Genomic DNA, 19631 nt, shown 5'->3' with positions numbered 1-19631 from the left:
ATCAGCACTTAAATTATTAAACTCAGGGCATAATGAACAGGAGACTACTGTCTGAAAAATATGACCCCACACAGTGTCTAGTTAATAATGCAGCCACTTTGAGTCACCTGTGCACTCATTTATATAGGCTACCTTTCTGTGCAGAGATTAAGAGATAATTTGAGAAAACGCATTTCTCACACATGCTATTGATTTTGGCATCTGCCAGATAGATTAGGACCTGAGCTTATCTGTGCTCAAGACCTGAAGATCAGAAAAACCCAAAGAGATCCTTTATTACATTCTCCGCTCATCACCTTTGGTAAGCTGTGATTCAGCGGGAGGAGACTCTCTAAGGAGAAGACAATAACATTGAGTCACCTTGCTGCATTGTGAGCCTCTGGCAGCCGAGAGGCAGGAATCAGCAGCAGCAGAGACCGTGCTGCAGAGCTGCACTGGACTGCGCATCAACTATGTGTGCATTTGTGGATGAATTAGTATGTATAAAGAGGGGGGGTTGTAGAGGGGATGATGATAAATCATGGCAAGGTCAAATAACCGCAATTGAGGGGGGATACCGAATGATTACACTGCAGTATGTTTAATGTTCCAGAAACCCTATACCTAATTTTGCTGACCGGTTGAAAAATACAAAACTGGTTAAGTGAGCACCACATTATATCAAATGTAAGTACAGCATTATCAGTAATATGGTGCTATTGTTGATTATACTGGACAATATTGCTGCTCGTTGGAGATATCTGCAGGTCTCCCATTTACGTTACAATGCAGAAGACTGAATCCCCAAAATGCAGCGTGTTTTCTCTCCAGATCTGTTGCAATTGTGGAATGGTGAATAATGTTATGGTTTGCACATTGGATGTGTCTTCCTTCAATTTAAAACATATTTAGTACAGTATATTACACGTGTGAAACCAACATGTAGGCTACATAACGGGTCTCTTGGTATAGTGTTAGGCCACTTTGATCTGCCGAAACAGATTTATTGCTGTTTGGCACTGAATGATGATGATTGAGGGCACTTTGAAACATGTCTCCCTATGGTTTTCAATTGGGATTAGATGTGGTGATTTTGAAGGCGATTTATTTCCCCCCTTTGTCTCGTATTAAAACATGTGCTTTTGTTATGTTTCTACACTTCAGTTTTACCATTCAATCCCATCTGCAGATCTTATTTACTTGAAAGTTAATACGGTTAGAAACACGTTAAAGCAGTAACAATCCGTTTGTTCTTTGACTCCTCTGATGCGCAGATAACAAGAAGGTTTACAGTGAATTGGTTTCTGTTCCGCAGCTGCATCATGATGGTTTCTTTTAGATGATTTTTTTTATCTCTCCCTATCTTTGAAGAGCAGTTCCTTAAACCACTGGAGAATGCTTCAACAAAGCACCCCCCAAAGGGAATCCTAGATCAAATATTTATAATGTTGATAAATGCTCTCTGCTCACTGATGTGTGTGCACCCCATATAGTAATATTTCTTCTCACAATGGGACTGCACATTTCACTGTAATCTACACTAAGCAGAAAACACAAGGGGGGAGGATGGGTTATTTCAGCACTTTGTGTAGGTATTGCTCTTCCACAGTTTCAGCACATAATGTTATATCACATTAATGACAATGCAGTTATATAATAGAGAACTTATGACAAAGTGAATCATTGCTGCTTCTCTGTTGGGGCTCGATGCTCAGCAAAATTACGCCTGTGACAACATTGCTGTGACTTTGAACATTGCTTGCCCTCACATAGCCCAAGTGGAATTTATGGGTACATTGGTAAATTGGGCAGGTCTGTTTGATGCAGTGTAAGCATTATTGTAATGTGTCATGGTCAGGAAGCTCTCCGTCCTCAAAGTGTGACTGCAGTGAAGGTGATGTGTGAGACTCACAAACTACATCTAAAGCTCCAATGCATGGACTTACATTAATTTACCGATGCAGGCATGCTCCCCTCTGACACACACACACACACACACACACACACACACACACACACACACACACACACACACACACACACACACACACACACACACACACACACACACACACACACACACACACACACACACACACACACACACACACACACACACACACACACACACACACACACTTTTAGAAAGGCCTTGTACTGAAATTATCTTTCTCTCAAGGTAATATGCATAACTAAAGAATGTGTGCCAGTCCCTCCCTCTCCTCCTCATTCCTCACTCACACAGATGTGTCTTAGAGTTTCTTTCCATACGTCTTAAGTGTGCGTGTGCCTTTTCCCAACCTTGTCTTAATGCATTGCTAGTTGCCATGAACATAAGGGCAAATATAGGGTACATAACATTAGAGGAGGGTAAATTGCAATGTTTATTTCTCTAATTATATACATATATATAGATATATCTATATATATAATTGTCTCCTCAGAAATGGCTCAAACCTGTCTCCTATAACAAGTACGTGATCAAATATTTCAGTTAGAAATATGGGTTTATTGTTTTATCCATATTTTGTCATATCTCTCTCTCTCTCTCACACAAAATTGCATCTCATATCGTAATACTTAGATTATAAAGACAAAAGTAATGGTCTATTTGGGTTTAATTAGGGAATTCCTGCAATTCTTAAGTATCCCATAAGGACTTTCATTTTCTTGACATAGTTTTAGTATTGCTTTAAAGTATGCTTTATGTGTGCTCCAAATTGCCCTGAAATGTCACAGTTGTAATGCAAGCTCTAATCCAGTGCACTTCAACTACACCCTGGGGAATAGGCTACACTACTTTTCAATGCAGTGGGTTCCATGTATTACATTACATTCTTTTTATAATATAATATATTTTTTTATAAATCTCTTGTAGAGATCTGGCCTTTATTTCAGAATCTACCTCACTGCTACTTGTGGGAACTATTGAGCCCTATGCTCAAGTCAATTATAATTAAGCAGAAGTCGAGTTTGGTATTCTTCCCCTTTAAAAAAAACTATGCAGCCCTAGCGGTGGTTGTATCCGGGCTCCCAGGAAAAGTGTGCGGAGAGGGAGAGGGGGGACTAGGCGAGCCGTAGAGGAGAGATCATGGCGGCACCGCCTGGACGGGACACCCTACCTGACCACTGGTCCTATGGAGTTTGTAGAGACGGCCGGGTCTTCTTTATTAAGTGAGGGGTTTCAGCTGTTCATCGCCTGGTACTTTATGGGGCATTATTAAGGATTTTAGTTGTTTTATTATCGCTCAGTAACAGGTGTCTTTCTTGCAGTGATAAAAGTCACAGTACTACTTGGCTACATCCACGCACTGGTGAACCTGTTAACTCTGGGCACATGATACGGTCAGGTACGCGACAAACTATCGGATTTATTGGATACCGAGGGGACATTTTTCTTGCTGCAATGTGCTTTCTGTCTGTGGCGGGACGTTCACTGTGTTTTTCTTCGTGTTATAGATTTGCCAAGAGGATGGGAAGAGGGCTTCACGGACGAAGGAGCTAGCTACTTCATCAAGTGAGTGGCTCGTGTGCATTGTTTCGATGTTTGGCGGTGTAAAATGTGATTATCTTTGCTTGGTAGTGTCCTTTTCAAATGTGTTTCTACTCCTTCATTTCCCTTTCTGTTTCTGTGCAGCTCAGACACGTTTGGTAACAGGATTCAGTTGAACTAGAATTAAAGGCTCTGTTGTTAACACAATATTTTATCTAAAAACACAGTGTGCACATGACTAATGAGACAGAAATACATCAGCATATGGATTAACACACAGGGGTCCCATCGGATAGGTGAGAGCAATTATCTCTGCCTGCATTGTTAATGGAAAGTGGCAGAGCCTAGCAGGACAGGAAGAGGGTTATTAAAATTCTCCTCACATCCTCCATGCAGGACCTCTACACTCTCTATTAGATAGGTGTGCAGCCTTGGTGTGTGTGTGTGTGAGAGAGAAAGAGAGAGAGAGAGTGTGTGAGAAAGAGATTGTAAAGGTTGCAGGGGAGGGGTGTGACCATGTGGTGACAGAGATGTATGGCATGATTGCATTATTGAAGCAGAGAGGACAGGATTTACAAAGTCACAGTCCGCATTGTGAAGTTTTTTTTGTCACATTTCACATATCCTTAACAACACTACATTGCAGGATTCAGGTTTGAAAATCAGCAAAAGCCACCAAACAGTACCAGGCTGACACATCTGTAGTGTTGAACTAACCCAATAAGCCTGTGCATTACATTTGCATTAACATCGATTAGGTTTTGCACCAAAGATGCTTGTGTGGATTCTGCTCTGTAGCAGTCCAGGACACAAGCTTACACAGTGAATCGTGCTGACACCAATCTGCAGGCATAGAATGACAGACAGAAAGCCTACTTAAAAAATAAATAAATTCTCCCTTTGCGTTCGATCATTGGGAATCACCATAACTCCCTTGTTTAACTACTACTCGCCCTCTCATGGTCCTCCTAGTCTGCCCCACTTGTTCCAGACAGGGGGCTGTATGGATACATGTTATGCCCTCATAACTGCATTCTTTCTGGTAGATATTATTGAGAAGGGTTTCACTCAACCACAAGCAGTGCTCTGCAGACACCAGTTTGCAGCACCAAATTAACAATACAACAACTTTTTTCATTTTTATCAAGAAAGCAATGCCTTATAAGTAGGACAATGTAATACAAGAGACAGATTTTGGCTTTCAAAACAACACATCAAATGATTCAACTGATACATTTGGCTTTGCTGACACTTGTATTGTGTGCAGTAGACAAGCGGTCATTGTGTTTCTCTTGTTTGCTCGCTTTTTGTCTGTAAGAAGCAAGAACAATACTACATTGAAGTTGTGTGATTAATGGTAGCCCCAACATTAAAGGCTATTAAATCAGTCAAATACTCGTTTCCCAGTTGGCTTGGTGGAAGGATCCTGTTTTGCTCCTGCTCAAAGCTTGTTTCTGTATTTTTGAGAGCTCATTTGTTTGACTTAAACTGTGGACAGGAACACACAGTTTGTTTTCTTGTGCCATTCAGCTTATCCAGAGCAAAGTTGATATCCTTCTAGGTTCTGTTGGGGTTTGAAAGGAAGTTAAATTATTGTGATTTTGCCAAAGTAGGTAAATGTGCTGGGTCATTATTTTAAGTCATGATGTAATTGTTTTGTGAAACAATTGCCAATATATCGGATATCATGTTGAAACAGTATAACACTTTTTAATTTAATCTTGTGTCATATCCTTTGCCTACATATTGTAAATATTTGACAGCAAATTGTAACATATTGAAATAATTCTGCAATTGCTATGCGACAAATGGATTGGTGTTTGTTTAATTCTTGAAATAGCGTGACTATAAAGTCCCATATCGCTGCTTAGTGTTCATGTGGATGATTACTTCGAAAAACTACTGAAAAGAAGTGATGAGCACAACCTTTTCATTACAACTCTGTCTGTTACTATAGGCTGGTGATGGATTACTGTCATTTTCTCATTGCATTTTATCCCTGGTGGTTTATTGCAGACTTAAATGATGCCAGGTTTCTGTATATCCCATCGGTCTACAGCGTTATTACAGGAATTGTCATTTGTGTTTAGCTAATCTGACTTTTATCTCCAGCAACCAGACTGGGCTAATTTGTTATTAATCAATTCTTAAAAACACAAGCTGGTTTCATAAATTACGTTAACATTCAAAATACCATTAACATGATGGTACCTGGCAAACCTGAAACACTAAAGACAGTGAAGATGACTCCATCTCAATGCTATTATTCCTTACACCACTTTAAGAGGTTAGGCAAGTCTATTTCTCTGCTCCAGGGTGCAAATTGTGGTCCTTTGTGTTTTGATGAATTTGATCTCATGCTCATATAATTCTCCCTTAAACGTCAGAACTTATGAGAACCAGTAAACTATTTGGTATAAACCCCTTCTCTCCATCTCACTTAATGTATCTTAGCCTTCCAGGAAGCATAGGGCAACAAACTCAACAGAACTGAAGTCAACATTGTGCTCCTGGGAGATCTGTTTGTAGATTTGGTTGTGTGTTACTGGTGGAATTTAGCTGAAGTGGAGTACAAAGGAGGGATTGTATGTTAGGACAACGCCGCTGTGGCAAAACTCACATTTATTTACACTTTGTTGTAGGCAAGCTTGCAGACATGAACTATCGAATTAAAGGAATGCTAATATCTGTTGTTTAGAAATCAAAACACTCACATTTGAAAATGTTGGTGCCAATGAACACAGTTTTACACAGTCAGAGCCAATGAATGAGGTTTGCCGCCATCTGAGCTGATTGAAATAGTGTCTGTCTCTAGCTGTCATACTTCTGGCTGATCTCCAAGGGACTGACCCACTTTGAAAACATCCCCTCGAATCATCCAATTTCAATTTTTGAAGATATGCCACAGATGAAGCAGGTCTGTGTTTTGAGGTAAAAATGTGTAATGGATGCATATCAGTTTCAGTATGGAATTGGACAGCAAAGTTCGTAAAACTATGGTGTGTGACTACGACATTTGTATAACATATTGTACAATTCGTAGATAACAAAGTTATCTTCCCTTTTAAAGATATAAGAAAGAGGCCTAACAACAGTCAAAATACTTAATAAATTCCCTCCTATGGTTAAGGAAGGAAACAGAGTTCAGTTAGATTTACTCTCAACCACATCACTTTCACTCACTGAGCATAGGAAATGTGCAATTCTATAGGTCCCTAAGGGAAAAATAACCCCACTGAGGTACAATGGTGTCCTGTTTTGGACACAGTTCACACACTTTGGATTGAAAGTCCAGGAAGTGTGTAATCTAAAACTCACATAGATTTCACACCAAAAAAAGGGCTTCAGTCAACTTCATTTACTCCTCCGGTGTGATAACCCCATCAATATGTTATAGTATTTATTTTCCCATTCCCCTGCTGCTTGTTGTGTTTTTAGACTGGGCTTGCATTTTTTAACTAGCTGACTATTTTTGATTTGGGCAGTATGATTTAATTAGCCATGGGATGTTATGGGAGTTTTGAAGCAGAGCATTTTAATAGGGGATAACAAAGGAGTTTAGTATCCCTACAGGCACCTATCTTAAGGCTGTTTAATAAAGCTTTCCTTTTTCTGTGAACACAGCTAATCCATACCCCATTCACTTATTGCCAAAAAAGATAGATGAAGAAAAATGAGCCCCAAGGACCTTCAACTGAACTTTACCCTTGCTGATTTTTGATGATCTAAACATGCAAGATTTGTATGTGTCAATTTGAGTCTCCAATTGTGCTCTAATGCTATATAAGTATCTGGGGTTAAAGCGTCCATTTATAGAACTGTCAAATTGCACTGACATGACTTTTGAGGTGAGATAAAACTTCAAATAGGTTTGAGGGCCTTTCTTTGTGAGACGACTTGAGAACATGTGGATTTAGGATATGAGTTTTAACGTGTTTTCCCAACTGGTCCTCCTTTGGGCTCAGGAGTCAGGAAGGAAGACAATCCAGTTAGTTTTTTTTTTCAAAGAGGCAAAGGAGCTGCCTAATCCCCCTTGTGACCCCTTTTAGAGTGGGTCAATGCTCGGATTGAGACCCAGAGTGAAACCCCAAACTTCATCTCATGTATTGAAGCTTAACAACATATTTCACTGACATTCGTTGAGACATTAGATAAGAATGACTACTGTTAGATTTGCTTAGTCACTTTTTATTTGCAAAGGACCTTGCATGTAAAGAAATGTTGTCTAGAAATCTTTGTTGGGTGCCTTGGGAAGTAATATAGAAAGATTGGAAACACACTAGTGAATACTAATTAGATGGAGCTCTAAGGCCCCAGGCAAGAGAGGGATCACTGAAATGCTTTTGGTTTCAGCAAAGATGAAGTGAGGGTGACAGGAACAGCTGTTCATCTACACTGATCGTCTACTTACTCTAAGCCTATTCTGTCTATACCAACATAAATATTGATATACAAATCTAGACAGAAGACATTTGGTGTGTCACTGGGTTCATCTAGTTTGAATTGTTCTGTCACAGATGTTTCATGTAATACAATCCCATTACATCTAAGGCCTTCCTACTGTATGTGCTCTCCAGTAAACATCTCATTTAATATTTATATAGCGCAGGTGTGCAGGTCTTCACCATAGGTCTGCCTTCATACTAGCTCATGTCTTGGCACAGCTTACAGACAGTGTTGCATCTTCCTACAATTCAATGCCCACAAAGGGCCAGCCATGCTTGTTGGACTGACTACATATGATGTGAAATATCAGTATGCCTCTTTTTCTGGCAGATTTCTTTGGCCACGCTGCTTTATGATTCGTTTTTTGTGTATTCGTCACAAGCTAAACCTTTAACCATACTAACACGTCTCAGTCAGATATATACATCACTTCTGCAGACTCTTCAGTTTGAGCTTTCATGTAAACACAGTTCAGTCTCTCTTTTTCTTTCCTCCCCTCAAGCTGCTTCTTGAGACAGTGACCTTCAGCTGAAAATACATACACTGACATGGTAGCGTCATTCTGTACAGGCAGAATCCTGATATATAAGATTTCTCCTTCCTTATCTTAAATAATAAAAACATTTGATTTTGGGGGCATTATTATACGTGATTGAACTCCCAACAGTTTAACATGTTGCAGAAAATGATTTGTCGTGTTACAATTACTCCCTTTTTACTTAAAAACGCCTGATTAAGGAATTTAGTCAAAGGGCTAATTGTTATCTGTATTGTTCTATGATTAAAGTATTATGATCTACAGTAAATTGTACTTGCTAGTGAAATGAGAACATTTTAAAATGACTGATCAGCATCAAATTCCTTTTTCCTTTAATACGAGCAACATAACTTTGGCTGCCTCATTTAAATTCAACTCCCAGCTAGTCGAGCCCTTTGTCTTTTTCACAATTTCACCATTTGAATGCTGTGCGTGGAATGAAAATACTTAATGAACAAGCAAACTGTATTGCAAGGTCAAGATAACTTCACGTGGTGCTCTTCTACCAATATTTGCCCCGTAGTCATCCAACAAATATTGTCTTTATTTTCATATTTTTTGTTACAGTAGAAAATGATGGCTAGATTAAAGAGAGATCTTGATTTATCTCAACCCTCACTCATACTGGCACATTATAAACATTTCATTTCCCGATAACACATGTGCATAGACCCACAGCCTCGCCTTGAAGCACGAATCATTAATCCTTAAAGATGGCAGTGCACATGCCAACACCGTCTTTAGCAGCAGACGCAAAAAAGCTGAAATTGAAAATCAGCATTTATGGCCAGGGAATTGCAAATAGGATGTCGGTGAGGTAGCATATCCTCTGACTCTCGTACTGTGATTTATGTTGACCATTTTTCATTCTCAGTAGATCCTCGTATCATGTTTAAATTGTGTCCAGCTATTATATTTTTGCATATATCTTCTCTGTGCTGCGGCGTGAACTTTCACTTGAGGCGGGAGCGGTTTATAAACAGCGATGTGTTGTCAATACCAGCTCATTTGGTGACTTATTACGAGGCTAATGACAGTTAAACAATACATACTGTACAGTCTTGTGGCGGCCTACCAATAGAGTCGGGAGGATAAAGCAGAGGACTGAATAAAGACAATGAAAACAAAGAGTAGATTGAGACTCTGGTACAGTGGACGTTTGTGCTGCAGAATACAAAGGAAGCTTTCCACCAGGCCTCGTTTGGACTTGCGATATTTAATCAGGGAACCTGCGATGAATGAATACATTAAGAACTGTGGGCCTGAGGTGTGCTTTGTGGGATGATATACATTATCTAGAATGAGTCATTCACAATGCAGACGGCTTTAGCAGGTTGACCAGACCGAGCTGGAGCAGGAGTCAGAGCAGGAGCAGGGCAGGGGAGATGCCCGAGTCGGGATGGGGACCTGCTGCTGCAGCTGCCTGCCCCTGGGTCAGGGGACTGAATCTATTGATCCTGAAACAGAGGTGGTTGCCGAGCTCGAGCCCTCCAGTTTGGAGAAGGAGGAGAGTCGGATTGAGACAAGGTAACACAGGTTTAATAGTATTATTATGCTATTATTGCTTTGTTTGAAACATATCTTTTGTATAAAAACTCTACTGCAATGTGGTTATATTTGTTTCACGATTTGGGATACAACATATGCAAATGGTGCTGGTATATATGCAACAGAAATCCAATTAAATAAAACTTCTTCCCCCTTTTTTTGTATGCCTCTTTTCATGTTTTGAAGAAGGACGCTCTGCACCTGAGTAAATTCAGCTGCTTCTCTGGAGAAAGGGATTTTCTACTGTGTACTCTCCCTCTGATTGAATTCAGATGACAGTTCTTTCTGCCGCATTCTGTCAGAGCCTCAGTTTGAGAGGAGCCACTGCAGAGAGGAGCAGGTCCCACACTGCTCCCTCTCACCAGACGAGTGAGAAGAGATGTGATTAGTTAGCTGCCAGAAAGATGGATGATCGATGTTGTGTAAAAATTCTTTCTAGAGAACGCATCTGAGACTTAACCTTTTGTATAAAGTATTCATATTCATTCACTCAGAATCTAGTGTAAATGTGATGAACAATGACATGTGTAATTAAGTAATGTGATTTAGTGGAAAATCGAATACAACATAGTGTAATGGCATTACATTTCTGTAATCACAGAATATCACATACAAAAGATGTAGGTACAGTTAAAGTATCTATCTAGTGAAAGTTAATATACTGCATTGAAAGTGTTTTATTTAGTTTCACAGTCAAACTGGTACAGAGCTCTTGCTGAACTCATCATGCGTCACATAGTAGAAGTTTCATAGATTATGCCCTAAATATATAGACAGTGTTGAAGCTGCACTAATTAATATTTGTTATGCTAACAATGGATCAAAACAAAAAGTATAATGTGAAAAGGGTTACTCAGTTACTAACCCAAAGAGAATTTCAAATCAACTCTGCAGTCTTCACGACTCCAAAGGCAGACAGAGTTAGCGACTAGCTGCTGTACACACTGGCTAACTGAGCAACTAAATAGAAAAGTATTTCCTCCATGAGTTGGTGATTACCAATAGAGCAATAAATATTGACTTAAAATATTGTTATCTAAAGTCTGAATAATGCAACGCTTCAATAGGCTTATGTTTGCAGCAGATAGAGTGCATGAGCTCTAAAAAATGGCTCTCATTGTGGATAACTCGATGGAATATTGCTGTTCCCATTACTGGAATATTGTGTGTGAAAAACATAAATGAAGGGCCCGTCTGGCCAATGCTAGCGAGAGCCGATCTGGGGGCTAGGGCAATTTCTCTCACTGCAGCATTTATTGAACGCATTGACTGCACAGCTGTATGATTTTCTCACAAAGCGTTCCAATTCAATTTGCTTTAGTCCCGAGATGAAAGGCTCATTTCTTATTCATGGTCTGATTGATTCTCCTTTTTGCTATTCTTGAAGATTTGATGATTTAGATCACTTTGATTATTCCATCTTGATTGTCTGTATAATAAGTGAGATGAAGCTTGGATTGTGATGTTAAGACTCATTTTAACAATTTATGGGAACGTTTTCAAACCACAGTAAGAACTGTTTCACTGCATTATCTGACAGTGATCTGACTGGTGATGTTGTCGTGAAGTGCTTTTCCGTAGGCAGCCACTAGATATTGCTGTTGAGTCTTTGCCTATTTAATAGTTTGATGCAGTTTCCCATTTGTTTCAGTGTTATCCCCTTTTAAGACAGGTAGTGCATGACGTCTGAGAAAGTAGTTACTTAATAGTTAGTCATATTGTGCAGGTTTCTGTCTACTAATCCACGTGTAAAAAGAAAAATACAGTTGTTAAAGTTAACTTTATAACTGAGAGAGGGAGGGTGATTTATCATGCCTCTGTCATGACCTTATTATGTCCTTATTTGACTGAGACTTTCTGATATCATTTTCGTATTGCGTACTTTTTACACAATTATTCCTGCATTTCTGAGTAATTTACACCTGCAGTATATTGGTCTTGTTTTTGGTTTGACGTTTTTTTGATTTACTAACACAACAGACTGAGATTGATGCTCTGTTATTATAGCTCCATTTTGGTAGAAAAGCAAGGAGGACAAGCGTTGAAGTAGGTGATAGAGTGAAGTATGAATGATGACCTGGCTGTTCATAGTACATATCGACCTAAACCTCCCTGGTCCAGCCCTCTGCTCTTATATATATGTCTGTCTGTGGATTATTGAGCCGGCACTACAGAAGCCTGAGCCAGCTGCTCAGCTCCAGTCTGCCCTCCATCCTCTCCCCTTTCTCATGACTGACGGGGATGTGAGCTGATAAAGAGGGCTCGGGGTGATGCTGAAGGCTCTGGTTGCATTCAGAGACCAAGGTCAGCACTTCACATTGACCGCACAACAAAGTGAGGTGAATTCTTCTCGATCTGTGGTCACCCAACAAGGTGGCTTCAGAGTTCCTTCACAAGCTGGGCCCTTCCCCTATCCTTCTCTTTCTTCTTCTAATTTATAGGGACTGAACAATGGAGCGTTATCATTTGTATTCTTCCCTAGAGAGCTAAGTAGAGCTCTGTACCGTAAGTGCTGGCAGTTTTACAGAGAGAGAGAGAGGGCTGAAACAGCAGTTATACTCCTATCTGACACCACGCTTTGTATGCGTTCTAGCTAACCCAACTAGCATTGTGCACACAGTTAAAAACAGACTCGCTCACCATACGTAAAGAGAACAGAAAGAGACTCTCCTTATTGCCTGTCTTCAAGAGACAGATTTGGATGTTTGAGACTTTTTCTATCGGATTTACTGCTTTTGACATCTGATCACTAACTGGTGAGTAGCAATGTAGCAACATACGATTGAGAGGACTCTGTAGCTATCATACACAAACTAAGAGTATATTGAATAGAGTAAGACAAGGAAGATGAATGACATCAGACTTTGTTGTCTTTGGAATTATTTTCTTTATGCTCTACCTTATAAATGAAGGCTCTCTGGAAAATTGTAATTTTTAAAAACTATTATAAATTATGTTTTTATTTATTATGCCTAAATTGCTTTTTAGTTAATGCATTAAAATGTTTCATTACTGTGATCTTAGATGGATGATAAAGGTGCATATCTCTCTATTTCAGTTGTGGTCATACAGTTTTTGCTGGTCATGCTATTCGGCAAGAAAAGTCAAATCAAAGTTAAATCAAAGTCCTGCATTCAAAATATGACTTTTGTAAAAATAGATGGGTATTTACAACAATAGGCTTTTCAATGTAAAAAATAGATATAATTAGTCATTGTGCAACAGAGTGACCTTGTCCTTATGAGTACTTTATAACAACATGCATTTCATTGGATAACTACTGTATATATTACTGCTGTCTATATTGTTTTGGTGGTTTAAGCTATGCATCATGTTATAAACTGATTACACTGTATGTAAAATCTGCAAGATTGTTTATGTGTCCGATAAATGTGGTGGACAAAATAAATATCTCACACTGTTTAAGTATGACGAAGCAAAGAGTTGAACTTTTTTTACTGAAGAACATTTTGGAACAGTTCTTACTTCAGGCAATTCAGTTGTATGCACTGCATGGTTGTTTTAAATGGCGTGCATGTTGCCGTTTTTCCATGCAGTGAAATGGATTACTGTAAAAGATAACGCACAATTTAAATGATGATTGCTGCCGGTAAGACCAAGAGATCAACCCTCTGGTGTCATCTCCCTGCAGCGTAGAGGAGGTCTTTACTTGCGGTTTGAATGCCTTTGTCTCCTGGGGTATGCTAACGAGATGTGAAGGAGAGTGTAGATGGATGAGGAAGAGCAGCAGAGGATGAAACCCAGGGGATGGGAGTGGGCATGGGGGGGGGGGGCACCAGCAGCAGCAGCAGCAGCAGCTGGATGCACTGCAGGTGTGGGTGTGTATGTAGGTGTGAATGTGTGTACCGTCAATAGAATCTGTGAGTTGACTTCCTGAGTTTGGGCAGAAAACCTTTTTCAACTGCTCCCCCCCCATTTTTCTATTAGCTGATAGAAGGCACTTGTAGTTTGACATAGTCATCAGTCTCTGCAGCTGTTAGGTCATAGCCCAGTTTTCACTTTCATTTCTCATGTTGTGAATTATATCTCCCCAACACCCCAACACTCTCTATCCTTCATCCAATCGGGCTGCTGTTACAGTATTTCCTGCTAGAGATGGTGACAGTCATCCTGCATTGTGATATAACTATAAATATCGGCACATAGTGCATACTTTTTTACAAACATCAATCATAGTGTAGTATGAATCGTTAAAGTTGCAACACACTTTCTTTCACATTCACTCTTATGTCTTCCTCATCTCTTTCTCTTGCTTCCTTACTCACTATGGATATTCCTGCTTCTCCCTCCTGATTCCTCTCCTCTTGCCTAAAGTGCATACTGTGCATTGATTGCATGACTGCAGAAGGAATGGAGCAGAGGGCTTCCTCTTCAGGCAAATGCTATGACGCCAGAGCTCTGCTAAGAAACGCATATATTAGAAGAGAACAGAGGAGAGGTGAGGAGAGAAAGAGCATCACTTCAGAGAATGAATGTAAGAGAATATGATTATATTGGTTATGTCTAATGGTTTGTACCTGCGGTTCTGCTTGGTGCCCTGGGGCCTCTTACATGATGTATTGGTGAGGTTGGCTGGCTTTAATAATACTCATCACAAGCCTAATGCTCTCGGAGACAGGGGACAGTTCAGCGATTACGTGTATTTTTAGCTCCACCTCATCGGCGCAACAGAGGAGAAGCGGGAAAGGGGATGTTTTGAATGAATCGACGCCAGGGTGCACAGCAGAAGACGTCAGCAACAGCAGCACTACCAGCTGAGAGGAGTACACACACACCGGCACCACTGAGAAGAGAACAGCACAGCAAATCACAGACCTGCAGCAAACATGTTGGGCCAACCAGGACAGTCGACCTTACACGTCCCTTACAAGAGGCAGACAGTGTATCGTGCGACTCACAGGTGGGTATCCCAGCACCTCTCCCAGCACATATGTGGGATTGTACTGCTATGTAGCTACTCAGGAGTGTGTGTCGGCTAAAGCTTTTTAGCAGCTGCTGGAGAAAGTGCTTCAGATTGCATGCTGTTAAGTGTGTGTACAAATGTGTGCCGGGAGGGGAATTTAAATGCACGCTGTACAGTGTCGATTGTCTGTTACGCGGCAGGGAAGGCAGCTGGCTGTTTTGTCTTAACAAACCTAGGCATTGCCATTGGGAGTGCGTGTAACAATGTGTCCTAATGGTGCAGTCTCTCTAGGAATGAGAAAACAGAGAGGGAGAAGGAGAGAGATGCTCACTGCAGTGCCTCATGATCACAGGTCACTGACCGCTGTGTGGATGTCAGCAGAACTGTGATCTCTCAGGCTGATTATAATGCCCTTCTACATGGTTAATGTGGGATGTCTCTATAGGCTTGACTGTAGTTAATCTTTGATGCAGTCCTCCCTACTTTTCAGTGAAAATGAAATACATGTCTCTAAGGAATGTACTTGCTTACAGGCTTTACATGTAAAATGTTTGCTTCTCAAGTCTTAGCACAGCTGCTATTTTGGCCCAACCCACACACATAAATATCCAGATATATGTTTTATTACAAACTCACATGCAATGCCACATATGCTGCTTATCAAACTCTTCCAGGTACTGGCGTATTATTTGATGTTTCCATTATTGAGCAACATCTCTAGCCATTATGTTTCACCTATCAGCATTGTTTGATTTCCACTTACCGGTGTGTATTGGAAACTCACAGTGTTTAACTTGTTAATTCTGTCTATTGGATTGGGTTGTGACATGGAAACGCTGCCCTCGCAGATCCATCCACAAGTAATCAGGCTTATTATAATTCTGTCAGGGTCTCGATGTCAGCCGCAGCATAAGGTTACTTAGCCTATTTATCATTCCTGCATGTGGGGCTCTCAGCCACAGAGGCAGCAGGCTGTAAACACCACACCAGAAAATGGTCACTTACAGTATGAGCTGTAGATAACAAGAGTTGACAGTATGGGTCAGCTTTGAATCAATATTATTTTCATTGCAGGATATATAGCTATATTCATAATAACCTAGCTCATTTGAAATAACACTAAAGAGCCTCTTGTGGGTTTGTCTTGTGTAGTAGCCTGTCTTTAATGGATTATGCAATGGTCAGCTTTAGCTGGTCTGGTTTTACTCAGGGCGTCGGATAACATCTGATTTGATTTTGAGTTCACCCAGTCAGTTCCAGTAATCTTGAGTACAGCCCAGTCAGAGCCCAGATTATCCTCCTCCTTTCATCCATTTGCCACAGGGAGACATTCCCCCAAATGAAACAGCTCTACATTTGTATGCTTAGCTGATAGGGAGGTCATATTTTCAAGTATGGTTTTGAATTTCTGTACCACTTCAGTGAAAGAATTACACACCTTCAATTGGTGCAGGGTACCCATGGATAAAGGGGAGACTGCATCAGAGAAAAGAGGTGACCACTCCTTAACTAAAGCGATTGTTCTCATTTCCATGAAGACCTAAAACTTCTAAGAAAAAATGATGCTTAACAGAAGGTTGAGGTATTTAAAAAAGGGAGTGCATTCCTTGTGTATTAAGACCGTGACCTTTTAAATCCCCAAGATTGTGATTTAGACAAGCCTCTTTGAGTGGGATAGAAATTTTGGGGAAGGGACTGTTCTGGTGAAATCTCTGCTGGCCAGCTGAGCTGTGCACCAGATGTGTCCTACCTTCCTCCACTGCTGCTGTCCTAAGAAGCCTCGTAAGTCTCTACAAGCTCGCTACACACTCTCAGGAAACGGAGATCTAAAAATAGCCTCTAATTGCAGTTACTCTCTCCCAGCCTAGTGGAACCACACCTAATTCATTTAATCCATCCGTTTAATTTCCCTGATAAAATGAAAATGTGATAAAGTTCATCCTTTAGCAATCAAGAAGGACGGATGAGATTGGGCCAAAACCAAATGATTAAATCAGTTGTTATTATTTGAAATGCTGTGTATTATGATGAACTAACCATTGTGTGCTGTCTAATCAATCACAAATGGTGATTTTATGTTACTTCTGTAACTTCTTTGTTGAACAATAATTGTGCTGTTGTGATCCCTCAGGGGGATACCAAAGAATAAATAGACAATTTACAGTCTACAGATTGTGGAAGCATCCTGCAGTGATATCTTTGTGTGTAAAGCATGTTTATGCAAAACAGATGTAAAGCCCCTTCTATTATACTGCATAATACACCATGACAATAACACAAAGAAGATAACATTTGCATCCTAGCAGTTTTTCGACAGGGGTCTCTGTTTTTGGCACCTGCGTGTTGTTCAGTGCCACTGAACATTGCAGTCATGGAGTAGCTGTGTTGTCTCAACCCTGTGTGTCGCTGTAATGTACCTGTGTGTTCAGTGGCTGCTTTTGCTCTATGCTGTGAGTCTGCTCAGATTCTATAATGAGAACTGCAGAGGAGAAACCCCTCCAAGCCTGGAGCCAGTCTGGGTACAGTAAGCTCCCAGCAGAGAACAGATATCTCACACACACACACACACACACACACACACACACACACACACACACACACACACACACACACACACGCACACACACACACACACACACACACACACACACACACACACACACACACACACACACACACACACACACACACACACACACACACACACACACACACACACACACACACACACACACACACACACACACACACACACACACACACACACACACACACACACACACACACACACATTGCTGACTCAGTCTCCATGTCCTGGAAAGAAAGAGTTGTGAGTAGAGGACAGGGTATTAGACGATCTTGATGAGGAGTAAGACATGACTTTGTTTTCCTCTACTGTTAACATGGCATAGATATACTGTACACACTGAAGCAGACACTGTCGTAAAGGCAGGTTTGCTGCAGGAAAAAGTGGTGCACTATACAAGCTCGGACACCCTCAGGGGCCAAGATTCTCTGCAGCAAAATGCACAGAACTAATCACATTTCTCCCATACAGTACCTTCTGTATTGTTTGCTTGAATATGATGACGTTTAGCACTGAACCATATCCAATAGAGCAATGTAATGAAATCAGTGGTCTGAACAAAAGATGTGTTTAGCATTGTCTCCTAGTATGCTTCTTTTTTTTTTTAAAGCATTTGGATAATTGATAACTTACAAAAAAAGTGTGTTGTGTGTGTGTACGTGCTCGCATGTGTGTGCTGGAGAATTGTTTGTGGTAGAAGAAGGGCATTTAGTGTTTGGATGATGCCTGTCTGACATGATTGTGTAAGGGATTTAGACATGTTTCACAGCATGAGGGTTAGCTGAATCCGATTGTTAGAGGATCCTGGGGCTGTTTATCTGCTCCTCTGCTTTTGGACAAAAGCACGGGCATGGGACATGGCTTTCCGGAAACGGTATTAGAACACAAAGATTACCCTGGTTTAGATAATGTAATTCTTAAGGACACAATGAAATTCATCTACAGTACGCCTATCCTATTTTGTTTCTTATATTACAAAGAGCAAAGGCATGCCAACATGAAGACACTGCAGCTCACACACTTCAAGACCTTGGGATGTACTTCTTCTATTTATCACTATCATTTATCATAATATAATATAATTGTATTATGTTTAAAGATATAAAGTACACACTGAGTTAATGAGTTGAATTACCCTGACATCCCAGGTGCATTCCCCAAGAGCATGTTATTAATGATTGATGCGCAAACATTCCAAATATTGATCCAACCAGAAAAACGCAATAAGCCGCCCTGCCATGTTACTCTGTGTGCAGGCCTTCATCAGATGAATACAATTAAACAACAATTACCTGCAGCTTTTACACTCCTGTGCTATTGCACTCACAAAGGGAATGTCATTTAGCTACCTCATTATCTACCTACCTATGCACCCCTTCATCTACATAGTTATAGTTTTTAACTTCCTACCTGCTTTTCAACAATTATTTCAAAGATGGACATCAGTTCCGCTGATTATTATATATTGTTATTACCAAGCCAAGCATACTAAATCAACTATGCAATATCAGTCATTTAATTAGCGGAAATCTTTGTATTGGAATTAATTTGTCCTAATCTGATGTAGTCGTATGGTTTCTTCTTAAAACATTTCTAGTAGCCCTCTCTATTTGTATCATGCTTTTCCGTCATAATATCAGGGTTTTTGAGATGTTGGATTTATTTTTGATGTTTCGGGATTATATGGTTTAGAGATCAAACAGATAATCTGACCATGAACATATGCAATTTGTGTGTGTGGGTGTCTTTCTGTGTATGCCCTGGAGAGTGTGTATGTAGTATGACAGATTGCCTATTTTTGGCTGAATCAGACAGAGTCATGCTGCGAATAATCCACTTGGTACTGTAAAAACCTCAGGGAGCAGTCAGCTCTTACAGCTCGAAGACGAAGACAAATGCTGGGAGTTAGGCTAGCAGGTGAAAGCTGCTGCTGCATGGGGCTTGCATTGAAAACCTGCAGGTACGCCATGTTTGTATTGAAACACTTGCTCTTATGGTTGTATGTGTTTTTTATTGATAGGTCTGCATTTGTAAATTGCAAAATGCTACTAAGTAGTTGCTACGTAGTTATAGGTAGAGATGCCTATACAGTTTAGTCTGTTAAGTAGTCCTGCAG

The 19631-nt window shown here is 40.3% G+C and overlaps 1 protein-coding gene across 23 annotated transcripts in view; it reads left to right on the top strand.

The window, feature by feature from the left end:
- Nucleotides 1-3021: 3021 nt before the first annotated feature.
- Nucleotides 3022-19631, top strand: part of plekha7b (pleckstrin homology domain containing, family A member 7b) — a 62847-nt gene continuing 46237 nt past the window's right edge. For 16 of the 23 annotated variants that reach the window (XM_079663195.1, XM_079663187.1, XM_079663184.1 and 13 more), the window contains exons 1-3: nucleotides 3039-3153; nucleotides 3238-3329; nucleotides 3439-3496. In XM_079663195.1, the coding sequence (XP_079519321.1) occupies nucleotides 3071-3153; nucleotides 3238-3329; nucleotides 3439-3496 (233 nt within the window). In that variant the 5' untranslated portion in view covers nucleotides 3039-3070. Of the gene's footprint in view, nucleotides 3154-3237; nucleotides 3330-3438; nucleotides 3497-14516; nucleotides 14926-19631 lie in introns of those variants that run through there. The other 7 variants (XM_079663193.1, XM_079663191.1, XM_079663190.1 and 4 more) reach the window with 3 other exon arrangements.

This window comes from Notothenia rossii (genome assembly GCF_949606895.1).
Source record: "Notothenia rossii genome assembly, chromosome: 2".
Taxonomy (NCBI): Eukaryota; Metazoa; Chordata; class Actinopteri; order Perciformes; family Nototheniidae; genus Notothenia; species Notothenia rossii.
This window is presented reverse-complemented; position numbering and strand designations above follow the sequence as displayed.